At 50.5% G+C, this 12,543-nt stretch overlaps 1 protein-coding gene across 1 annotated transcript; it reads left to right on the top strand.

Moving 5' to 3' along the window:
* Positions 1-833: 833 nt before the first annotated feature.
* On the top strand, positions 834-6,676 carry MYCN (MYCN proto-oncogene, bHLH transcription factor; the record flags this gene model as incomplete). Its single annotated transcript, XM_081068584.1, is given in 5 exon segments — positions 834-916; positions 918-988; positions 2,178-2,200; positions 2,202-3,075; positions 5,167-6,676. Coding segments are annotated over 5 exon segments (1,656 nt in total). The 3' UTR covers positions 5,772-6,676.
* Positions 6,677-12,543: the final 5,867 nt, after the last annotated feature.

Raw genomic sequence — 12,543 nt, 5'->3', positions numbered from 1 at the left:
CCCCCCGTAGCGGGCAGGACTGGGTGATAGGGCCACAGGGGCGGCAGGAAAGCCGCGGGGTGGCCCCACTTCAGTTCCCCATACAAGACCCGCTTTCTGCTGGGTCTCCGCGAGGTGTCGCTTTCGGCCGAAGAAACCGCCGCGGCGCCACCCTCGTAGCCCGCAGTTATTTATTTATTTTCAAACAAGGGGGGCGCCCCTCTCCTTTCAATTTAAAAGTAGAAACATCTTGCGGTCTCGTTCCTAAATGGGCGCGTCCTCTTCCCATGTTGCACCCTGGGTGTAGCCTCCTTTGATCACACCAGGGCAGCCCCTCGGTGAGGCCTTGCTGGGCGTCGGCCTCGCGCGCGGCAGCCCGCTAACGCAGTCGAGGCGGGGGCTGAGTTAGGAGCCCCTCGTAACTGCCCTCCATTCCACACCCCCCGCCCCGAGCGTATATCCCCGGAGCCCTCTGGACATTTTTTTAATGCTAAGCGATTGCCAGGCCCTCAGGGTGGGTGCTGCATGGCACTGCTCCGCACGCAGCTGGTGCAATCCCGGGGATCTGAAAGGGCGGGAGGAGCACGCCCCAGCTTCCAGCTTTGCAGCCTCCTCCTGCAAAGAAGAAAAGCAAGTGGCTTTTGGCGCGAAAGCCTTGGCGCCTCCCCTGATTTTTATGGAAATCAAGAGGGCGGGGTAAAGCCGCTTTCCTCAGCCTCTCTCCCTCCCCCTTGTCTGTGCCGCAGCCCCCTTCTCTCCCCGCCCCCCGGGTGTGTCAGATTTTTCAGTTAATAATATCCCCCGAGCTTCAAAGCTCAGCCAGTGACAGTCATCTGTCTGGACGCGCTGGGTGGATGCGGGGGGCTCCTGGGAACTGGGTTGGAGCCGAGCTAGCGCTAGCCAGGCGCAAGCGCGCACAGACTGCAGCCACCCGAGGACCCCCCGGGCCCCAGGCCACCCGGGGACCCCCGCACAGAATCTCCTCTGGATCCCCGGCAGTCCGCGGGAGGTAAGGAAAAGGGGTTGCAAGCCTCGGGGCGCCCCGGGAGCGGTCAGCGCTACGGGTAGGCAAGCCCTGCACCGGATCGCGGCTCGCGCTCAGGGCGCCCCAATACACCCGGGGGACTGCTTCTTGCTTCCGAAACAAAATCACCTCGGGGTTTTCCCTGAAAAGCCAGTTCCAGCCCCCAAGGCACCCCAGCTGGAAGAGACCCGCCCTAATCCTTTTACTGCCCTTGCCAGGGCGGGTTAATGGCTTCATCGGAAAGAAATTCGCCCTTCTCTTTAACATTTGTCTGTGTTTGAGCTGACTGGGAGCCGGTGCGTCCCCACCCCGAAGCTGGGGTTCTCCAAGGGTGCTCCCAGAGAAGTAGAGGGGGGTTAGGATGGGCGAGGCGGCGGTGTTGGTAATCTGGGTCACGGCTGCTCCAGCTTGGAGGAGACGCTGCTCTCCCGCGACCCTCCCAGCGCTGGCGCCTGCACCATTCCCGGGAACTGGGGTTCAGGCTGTACCTGCCTCCTCGCCCTGGAAGAGGACGTTGTTGGGGGTTTGGAAGAGCGGGGGTTGGGTTAGAGAGATTCAAAATAAGCTCGTGGCAAGACTCCCTGCAGCGGATGAATGCTGAGGGGCATTTGCTCCAATTTGGGGGGTGGATGTGGGTCTAGGTGCCTGTTGTCGGTCTTAGTCTAGAGAAAGGATTTTTCCCCTCCATTTGCAAAGTTTCCTAAATTCCCTTTCTAGCGCTCGCACTCCCGAGATTGCAATTTTACAGCGGGGGTAGTGGGGTGCCCCGCAGCTGGGTTGGTTAGAGCCTCAGGCTGCCTTTGAGCATTGACCCGACATTGGTGCAATTGGGCTTGCTAGCGAGCTGGTGAGCTAGAATCCTGCCTCAAACAGCCCCCCTCCCCCAGGCAGTGCCTTGTGTGAATGAAATGGCAGTTTCCAAAGTTGCAGAGCCACGCCACCACCCCCTGCATCTGCATGCCCCCTCCCACCCCCTGTCGTAGACAGCTTGTACACAAAAGGAGGGAGGGAGGGAGCGAGCGAGAGGCAGAACTTCTTCCACCTTCGGGAGCGTTGAGCGGAGTGGGGGGCTTGGAGGGGAGATTAAGGAACGAGGTTCGAGTGGGCGCCCACTGCCTGTCCCCCCAATCGGTTCCTCGTACCAACCCTTTCCTGGCGTGTCTGTCGGTTGCAGTGTCGGAGGTTGGCGCGGGTCCCCGCCCTCCGCGCCCCCCACGGGAAGGAATCACCCCCAGAACTAAAAGGAGCGGAGCGGAAAGGAGCTTTGCTTCGCCGGCGGGGAGGCGAGCCGATGCCTAGCTGCAGCGCGTCCACCATGCCGGGCATGATCTGCAAGAACCCAGACCTCGAGTTTGACTCGCTGCAGCCCTGCTTCTACCCCGACGAAGATGATTTCTACTTCGGCGGCCCCGACTCCACCCCCCCGGGGGAGGACATCTGGAAGAAGTTTGAGCTGCTGCCCACGCCCCCGCTGTCGCCCAGCCGTGCCTTCCCGGAGCGCAGCCCCGAGCCTCCGAACTGGGCCACCGAGATGCTGCTGCCGGAGGCCGATCTGTGGGGCAACCCGGCCGAGGAGGACGCGTTCGGCTTGGGGGGCCTGGGGGGTCTCACCCCCAACCCGGTAATCCTCCAGGACTGCATGTGGAGCGGCTTCTCGGCCCGTGAGAAGCTGGAGCGAGCGGTGAGCGAGAAGCTGCAGCACGGCCGGCCGCCCGCGGGGCCCGCCGCTCCGGCCCCGGGAGCTGGGGCCGCCAGCCCTGCGGGGCGCGGGCATGCTGCGGGGTCGGGCCGCGCCGGGGCCGCCCTGCCCGCGGAGCTTGCCCACCCAGCCGCCGAGTGTGTGGACCCCGCGGTGGTCTTCCCCTTCCCGGTGAACAAGCGCGAGCCCGCGCCGGTGCCCGCCGCCCCGGCCGCTGCTCCGGCGGCGGGCACGGCGGTCGCCTCCGGGGCGAGTGCCGCAGCCCCAGCTGGCGCCCCGGTGGCCGCCCTTTCGCGCACCGGAGGCCGCCCGGCCAGCGGCGGTGACCACAAGGCCCTCAGCACCTCGGGAGAGGACACCCTGAGCGACTCAGGTAAAGACCGAGCCAGGGTCCGGGCTGCCTCCCTGGGGTGCTGGTGCAGGGGCTGCGCTCCTTTTGTTACTGTTCATGGGGTTTGGTTTTAGGGGACAGCATTTTGGAAATAATGCTGGTAGGTGAGGTCATTTTTTACAAGATGATCCCCAGGGTAAGGAGGAGAGGGTGAGTGAAAGCTGCCCAAAGGGTGTTCTCCAAAGTCTCACCTTCACTGAAGTTCCTTCCACCCACTCCGGGACCCCAACTCCACCCCTGGCGCTCACCCTGGCCCCCACCTCTCTTTACAGTGCAAGAGCCGAGGTATCCCATTAGGAAAAGTTGAGTGGCCAAAGCCGGGTGGAGGCTTACGGGGGCCTATGGCTGCATTGCCTTGGCAGAAACCTGTTAGCCCCAGGGGTGAAGGACTGGTGTCCAGGTGAGGGGTGGGAGACACCCCTAGAAGACACAGGAGCTGTGCAGAATCGTGTTTGGGGCACAGGAAGTTAGAGGGAAATTGCACAGACGGCTAGTAACAATTTATTTTATTTTTCAAACCTGGGCACTCTTCTCCCCCCCTCAGTGGGTGGGTGGGCTATTTGCTCTGATACGTGGCCAGCAGGCGGCGATATGCAGGCCGGCAGGAGGCACAGGGATCTGAAAGGCTGGGGGTGGTGGGGCCACACTTCCCTCCATTCAGCAGCTGGCTGCAAGCACAACAGCGGTTGTGTATATTTTCAAGGGGCTGCTTCTACACTGTGCAGTGAGAACTGAGTTCAGTTTTGTTTTCAAGCCAGAATTCCAGGACTAATTTCAGATGTGAGTTGTATTTTGTAACCCAGTGTCCTTCAAGGTGCTGCCGGGCACTTAGCCAGCCCTCCGGGAATGCACACACCCTGGAAAGACTCACTGATAAGTTCTATTGTGTGCCTCTGTCTGTCTTAAACTGAAGGGGAGGGTTAAAAGGAAGGCTTTGCCTGGGGCTCTGGAGAACCCTCCAAATACTTGAATGGTCCTTATCCTTGGACCTGGGGCTCCCTTGAACCTTGGAAAACCGAGTGTTTTCAGAATACAGGCAGATAAAAAGCCTAAATTTCCTTCAGTGCAGAGAACGGATTCATCTGAGGCTCCTGGAAGGAAACTTGGTGATAAGCCTGCAGTTTGAAAGCGGGTCTGTCCCTTTAATGTCTGTGCCTTGACAGCTCTCGGGTGAGGAAGCACTTCCTTCCAACAGCTGTCTTCTTGGCAGAAAACCAAAACATTGGCTTAAAGGGACCCACAGGCTGGAACAGCCTCATATTTCGGCTTTAGGACAAATCCTACAATTGTTCAGCTTTCCGGTTTCCTTCAGATCAAGCAGAAGATGTGTTTTGATTTTCATGCTTGCATTTTAAACAATAATCGAGAAGAGGGGAAAATGCACACATGATGCTACACGTTCTTTTTGTTGCTGTTATTATTGGTGACTTTGAGAAGAGGTGCTCCCATATTTGGGTTTAGAGCTCCAGTGGATTATGACTTTGTAGTTAAGATTTGGTCTTTGCTAGACGAAAAACTACTTAAATTGTTCCTTAAGTTTGTTTAAGGACCTACAACTCAACCGAATCACGCGTAAAGTTTGTAAATGAGACTCCTAAAAGAAGGAGCCTCAATTTTTAAGTGTAGAGATGGAAATATAAAGAAGCCTATGGGGTGGACTATTGATGATGTTAAAAGCTGTCATTTATTAAGCATTTGTCTATTAGGCCCAGCTCTCTCCTTGTTATCTATCCAACCCAACCCCATGGTGTTATCCCCATTTAATAGCCGAGGAAACTGAGGCTTAGAAAAGTTAAGTAACTTGCCCAGGGTCACACAACTAGTAGTGTGTGATGGAGCCAGGAATCTGCCTGACCCCAAAGCCCAGGTTCTCCAGGTTTCTGGAGGCTGAAAGTGCTAAGGAGTATGGGGAAGGAAAAAGTATTCACAGATATATGTAACTTGAAGAGACGTAGAGTACATGTCTGTCCACGTCTATGTTGATGGACTCATACTAGCAAACTGTGCCACGGCTTCTGGTAAGGATACATACATGTTTTATCTCTGAGAATAACTCCCATCTTGTTCTCAAAGATGATGAAGATGATGAAGAGGAAGATGAAGAGGAGGAAATCGACGTGGTGACAGTGGAGAAGCGGCGGTCCTCCTCCAACAGCAAGGCCGTCACCACCTTCACCATCACCGTGCGTCCCAAGAGCGCCGCCCTGGGCCCAGGGAGAGCGCAGGCCGGTGACCTGATCCTCAAACGCTGCGTACCCATCCATCAACAGCACAACTATGCTGCCCCGTCACCCTACGTGGAGAGTGAGGACGCGCCGCCCCAGAAGAAGATTAAAAGCGAAGCGTCCCCACGCCCCCTCAAGAGTGTCATCCCCCCAAAAGCTAAGAGCTTGAGCCCCCGCAACTCTGACTCCGAGGACAGCGAGCGCCGCCGGAACCACAACATCCTGGAGCGCCAGCGCCGCAATGACCTGCGGTCCAGCTTCCTCACGCTCAGGGACCACGTGCCAGAGCTGGTGAAGAACGAGAAGGCCGCCAAGGTGGTCATTTTGAAAAAGGCCACCGAGTACGTCCATTCCCTGCAGGCCGAGGAGCACCAGCTTTTGCTGGAGAAGGAGAAGTTGCAGGCAAGGCAGCAGCAGTTGCTAAAGAAAATGGAACACGCTCGGACTTGCTAAACGTTTCTCAAAACTGGACAGTCACTGCCACTTTGCACATTTTGATTTTTTTTTTTTTTTTAAAACAAACATTGTGTTGACATTAAGAATGTTGGTTTACTTTCAAATCGGTCCCCGTCGAGTTTGGATCTGGGTGGGGAGCAGGACACGAGGGGTTCGACCAGGACCGCGGGAGAGGGCCTGCCTGATGGGATGCTGGGCGGCCCTTGAACTTTCCCTCCATGTCACCTCCAAGACGCGGTTGAAGTTCGTGACAGTTGGGAGCCTCTGGGGCTGTGGAAGTCACCTTGTTTGTTCCAAGCTTCCCAACAACAGAAAGTCATTCCTTTTTAAAATGGTGCTTAAGTTCCAGCAGATGCCACATAAGGGGTTTGCCATTTAATACCCCTGGGGAACGTTTCTGTAAATACCACTGACACACACCCGCCTTTTATATACGTCCTGGGTAATGAGAGGTGGCTTTTGTGGCCAGTATTAGACTGGAAGTTCATACCTAAGTACTGTAATACCTCAATGTTTGAGGAGCATGTTTTGTATACAAATATATTGTTAATCTCTGTTATGTACTGTACTAATTCTTACACTGCCTGTATACTTTAGTATGATGCTGATACATAACTAAATTTGATACTTATATTTTCGTATGAAAATGAGTTGTGAAAGTTTTGAGTAGATATTACTTTATCACTTTTTGAACTAAGAAACTTTTGTAAAGAAATTTACTATATATATATGCCTTTTTCCTAGCCTGTTTCTTCCTGTTAATGTATTTGTTCATGTTTGGTGCATAGAACTGGGTAAATGCAAAGTTCTGTGTTTAATTTCTTCAAAATGTATATATTTAGTGCTGCATCTTATAGCACTTTGAAATACCTCATGTTTATGAAAATAAATAGCAATTAAATGATGCGACTATTTTTCCTTGATGGCTCTAGTTAAATTCTACCCCTTACACAGTGGCCATAATAGTACATAACTTCCATAGGGAACTTGGTTTCCGTGGACGACAGCCCTTTTACAGCTTTACAATCCTAGGGAAGAATTGTTGTCCCCACTTTCGGAGGAGAGTTCTGAGTTTAGGAAGGTGTTAAGACATTTCTCCCAGATTCCATAGAATAGAGGTGTAGTTAGCGACTGCATTGTAGCAATAGCACTCAGTAGTTACAAAGCACTTCCATATATGTTGGCCATTTAATGGAATTAAGCTAGGACATCAGACATCAACCTTTTAGAATGAGAAACAAAGACAGAGCATTGTGTGTTTGGCTGTATTTTGGTGTCAGTAATACTTGTCCATTGGCAGATGGCTTTATATCTTGGTGTAGTGTAGTTTGTCTCCAAGAAGAAAGCATGCTTCCAAGTTCACCAGGACTTGGATAAAGTTCTATGCTGGGCATTGTAATGGAATAAACAGATCAAGTTGTTCCCTTCCCTCAAGGAGCTCTCAACCTGATTCACACAAGTCACTCAACAAAGTGACAGCTGTGTGGCCCAGATCCAGTGCCACATCCCTTCAGGAGAGACACTGTCCACTTCCTGCTCCTGTCACACAGGCTAGTGTTTGGGCTGCCCTTTAGAAGCAGGATTAACCTGCAGGCTCTGGAGGACAGCCAGGTCCAAAGGGTGGAAGAGATGGCATCCAGCTAGGAAGGAATTTCAGAGTTTCCCTGATGGGAAGGTGACGTTTGTAAAGGAGGCGTTCAGCTTCTCTGAACGGAAAGCCTATAAAGAGAAAGCCATTTCTCTTTCAGGTGAAAGGTTGTACTTGATTATTTCCCTTAAGTTTTATCCATCTCAGTTTTTTTTTTTAGCTCTGAACTGAAAAAGGCCTGCTTTACTGAGAAGGAAAAGCCAAGGAGAGCATGCTTTTGTCACAGGTTGTGAGGGGCAGAGATGGGAGAACTTAGGCCAGGTGGCTCCCTGTCTGCTTTGGCCATTTTGTAATGACCAGTTGGAGATCAGAACTTAAGGTCTGCTTGACCCAGTTTACAGCCACATGTCCTAGAGCTCTGAGGCTGGTAGTACTGCCATGGGTAAAATTCTATTTACTGTTCTATATCTCTACTTGTCTCCATCCCCACTAGAAAAGAATGAACCTGCTTTGAAAATCTTTTTTACGAATTATCCTTCAAAAGTTTGCCTTCGCATTTACATTTTAAAAGCTTCAAATCACCTTGCCTCTGCATCTTGTTTGTAGCCCTGAGCCAAAAGAAAGTTCAGTGACCTCAAAGTAATTGAGCACCTGAGATTCTTGAAGCCCAGTTTCTCTACTTGTGGTCCCCACAGGGAACCTACCTAGGTGTTTCAGATGAGATGGAAATCTAGCCATGGAGGAGGAAAACTTGAGATGAACGAGGCCCTAAACTAATGCCTACATGTTTGCTCTGGTTGCTGGGAAGCTCAGAGCTAAATTTCGTGCCCTTATTCTGTATCTCTGGTACCTATTCTCTCTTCTAAATGTCTATGATCTCTTGTTTTTCATTGTTAATTTAACCACCTTTTTAAATGTCCTTTAATCTATGTTACATTAAAGAGAACTTTTTCGCATTAGGTGGATCATAAATATGTATTAAAATATTAAAACTAAAGTAAAATACCACTTATTTGCCTTTCCTGGCCCAGCTGAAATTGTCAGCCAATTTAGCCCTGCAATTATCTATATAGTAATGGCTGGAGTCACAAAAGAACTTAACCACCCATTTCAATCACATGAGAAACCATCTGCATTTCAAGAGCAGTTTTGAGACTGAAACTGCTCTACGTCAGATCAATAAATCATAGGATCTAGATGAAGTGTAGAGATCATCTCATTGAATCTCTTCATTTTACAGAATGGGGTGGTGGGATCCCATATTGAATGAGTGGCCAAACCTGGGACAAGTCAGGTCTTCTGATCAGTTCAGTGTTCTTTGTACGGCATTGGCTTTCCCACTGCACACACAGTAGGTTCCCTAACTTCCTGGCTCATCCGTCTATCTACTGCATGCTTCCATATTAATTCTAATTCGCCGACCATGCATAAAAACTTCCAATAGTTCCCCACCATTTAAGGGATAAAAAGTCCAAGCCCGTCAGCCTGGCACAGAGGCTGTTTCCAGGCTGGCTCCTCATAACAGCCACACCAGACACAGTTGCTCTTTCTTACCTCCAACTTGTTTTGCCTCATCCACCTCTCCTGGGTTATCTACCCAGTTTCTGTTTATTGAATTCTTTTTCAACCTTGAATGGCAAGCCCAATGTCACATTGCCTAGGAAGTCTTCCTCGTACCCCCATGTGGGTCTTTTCCAGCCCTGGATCCTGCATCACCTGAGGGAGATAGGTGTCTGAATCACTGTCCTAGACCATGCGCTCCCCTAGGGCAGGTATGGTGACCCATTCACCTCTGATCTTCAGCCCCGGCCTGGTGATTGACAGATGGCAGGGCCTTGGCAGATGCTGGCAGAATGTCTGGAGGCTAAGTAGGCAGTGGAGGAAGGAGTGAGGTGAAGAGCAGGTGGGGCAGATTTCCATTAAACGTGTGAGTCTCCTGCCAACACTGGTTCCAAGCTCAGGCTAATACAAGCAGGGAAGCATATCCATTAGGCATCAGTGAACGTCTTGTCCTGCTTGCTGTGAAGGCAAAATGCACACGACGGCCTGTCTTCAGGAAGCCCACAGTCTGGAAGGGAGGGAAGTCCAGAGGCCTTGTGTAGAAAGCAGGGAGGGGAGATAAGAGGAACTGGTGCGGAGCAGGGGTGCGGGGGGAGCTGTTGAGCACATGAGGGGTCTTATGGCTGTATCAGGCTCTGCACCTCCAGGATCCCAGTTTGGAACTTTTTGTTGGAGGAAGCTGGTTTGCTGGTCTATCACCAGCCTGAGACGACTCCTACACTACTTGTCTGAGCCAGTCATCTGCCCTGTGGTAAGAATAGTTATAACACCTCTCACTGTTGTGTAGCATTGTGGAGGTCTATCAGTTTTTCACACCTGAGTCTCACAATCTTTCAGGAGTGTTGACCAGTTCACCATATTTCTGTTTAGGGAATTTGGCCTTTTGGGTTTGACTTTCATAAATCCCTAAGGTGGCTGTTTTTTTTGTTTGTTTGTTTGTTTTTGTTTTAAATCTTAATTTGGGTTGTTTTTAGAATCAGACATTATTAGATTTGGAAGAAGCTTAGAAGCCATCTAGCTCAATCTCCCATTTCAGAGGCGGGACATCAGAGTGGAAAGGAAGAGCATACGGTGTGCCCACGAGTGTTCTTTTTTCTTTCTCCTTGTCTCTCCCTCTCTCCTTCCCTCCTTTCTAACAATGAACATTTATTTCATACTTACCACGTATCAAGCACTGTTCCAGCCACTTGGGAGACATCAGCGAACAGAAGAGACAACTCCCCCAAACCCCTAGCTTTCATGGACTTTATTATAGTCTAGCAGAGAGTGACAACAATGAAATAAACATAATCAGCAAGTAAATCAAATAGCATTCAGTAAGATGGTGGATGCTATGAAGGTAGGCAGAACAGGATGGAAGAATTCGGGAAGCCACAGCAGGAGGGAGGCAGGGAGCAGTTGTGGGTCAGGACGGTGCACTGGGGCTGGGAGCTGAGGGGCAGGCTAGGGGAGAGTGCCCACCCCGGGCACTGTTGTGGCTGGTCAGCGACCAGGAGTCCGGCCTAAGGCTTCCTGGTTCAGGGCTCTTCCTCCTTCGTCTCCCTCTGATCATTGGCATGTGCCCCCCACCAACTTCCTGTTCACTCTTTCAAGGGGAAGCAAGAGAGTGGAGTGGTGAGGCGTGTGGCTCTGAAGTGAGACTCTGGTATGGCTCTGACTCCTATACCTACAAGCTCTAGGTTGTGCCCTTTCCCCAGTGGTACAATGGAAATGACGACACCACTTCTCGGGTCCTTGGGGGGGGGGTCCAGAAACTAACTCACATACAACATGTGGAGCAGTGCCCAGTACATGATGGGTGCGATGGAAGTTTGTTAAATAATCTGATTTCTTGTTCACACCATCCTTCCTCTTTCTATTTCCCCAGTATGTTACTAAGGCAAAGAATCTTTAAAAAAACATTTACTGGTAGGACAAATTCACAAGCCTGAGCTTAGCAAGAACGTTGTGGACTTTTGTTCCTCAAAAGAGGCCTTATAAAACCTGAAAACGGGTACCTTGGAAACAAATGAATGTGAGCTTTGAAGCCTATTTAAGACGGAGCCTAGGAATTTGAGTGCTGCAGAACATCCACGCCGTCCACAATGGTTTATTAGTTTTCTTTCCTTGTAAAGGAAATCTCTTCATAGGCCACTGACCAGGGTTACCTGATCTCTTTTGATACTGACGGATCATGCTACAAGACATTCATCCTGAAACCTTTGACCAGGAGAAGTAACAGAGCCTTTTTATGAAGGACGGGCCTTATTGGTACAATGCACATTTGGAGAACACACACAGCACGTACCCATATGACAAAGACACACGGGTGGCGGTGGGATGTGCTCTGAAGAAGCCATGCAAAACTGACTTTCTTCTGCATTCTAGCAGGCCTGCGATTTCCCACAGGCTTTTCGGAGATGCCGTGCCTGGTGTTGAGAAACTAGTCCGTTCCTTCAAAAACCCACAGCTTGTTATGGGTTGAATTTTGTGTCGTAGGCTATTCTCCACTATTTTTCTGAGGAAAGACATAAAAACAGTCCTTCCACTTTACAAAATGACGTTCCACATTGACTGGGAGGCAGCCCTGGGTAACAGAGATACTTAGTTCACAGGCAGAAGCCCTCAGCTTGGATCTTAGCTCAGTTGTTTGCTATTTTCAATCTTGGCATAAGAAGGTAACTGCCTGTTGCTCAGTTATCTCATGCGTAACGTGGAATGGGTTGGAGCTGGTAATCTCTAAGGCCCCCTTCCCATGCTGAGGATCGAGAGTCATTGATCCTTAGGGATGGCTCGAATCGCTGCAAATGTCTGCAGTGTTGGTGAACACTCTCCAGTTGGAAGCGTGGATGTCCGTCTTGTCTCTGCTATTCACCAGCTCTATGGCCGAGGGCAAGTCACTTTCCTTTGAATCTCACATTCTTCACCTCTGAAACAATAATAATCACCACCCCACAAAGTTCTTATAAGGATCAAATTATTTAAAGTACATGAGGGATATGATAACACTGAGAATCGGAAGTCTTCTGCGAGCTCTTATTGCCACAAAGCCAGCTCCTTCCAGCATGTCCCTCCCACTTCCTTCACTATTTGCTTTCTGGATCCATCTCTCAGTGGGGTTCCCCCAGGTAGAAATGCCTTTCAAGACAATCGGCACAACTCTGATTGCTTCGCTGTCCCTAGAACAGGCCTTTGCTCCTAATAGCTGCTCTGTAAGGTTTGGCTAAATAATTATTACCCATGAAAAGACTTGACTAATTGTTCAAAGCCAGCTAGAGGTTCTCAATCTGTGCAAACGAACTGGGTACTCAGGCTTGTCTCACCTGGAAATAGAGAAAACTATGATTAATCCAATTTTTAATTGGGTTACTCAAAGGAATATAGAATATGATAACAGATATCTACCACCTTGAGTTTTGGCTTGGTTTGGCTTCGCCACTTTTCTTTGGCGTAAAGCCAAGAAGAACAGACAATTTATACTGAGACTAGAGACTGGAAACTGCTCAAGCTGTAGCTAGATGCATTTTCTACGTTGGTGAAGAGGACAGGGTTTTGTGAAATGGTTTGATTGCTCTTGGATTTGATGATAAATCTTTCCCATCCTGAGTTGGTCCTTCTTCTGAATTTCCTGAACTAATATTT

This window comes from Rhinolophus hipposideros (genome assembly GCF_964194185.1).
Source record: "Rhinolophus hipposideros genome assembly, chromosome: 12".
NCBI lineage: Eukaryota > Metazoa > Chordata > Mammalia > Chiroptera > Rhinolophidae > Rhinolophus > Rhinolophus hipposideros.
This window is presented reverse-complemented; position numbering and strand designations above follow the sequence as displayed.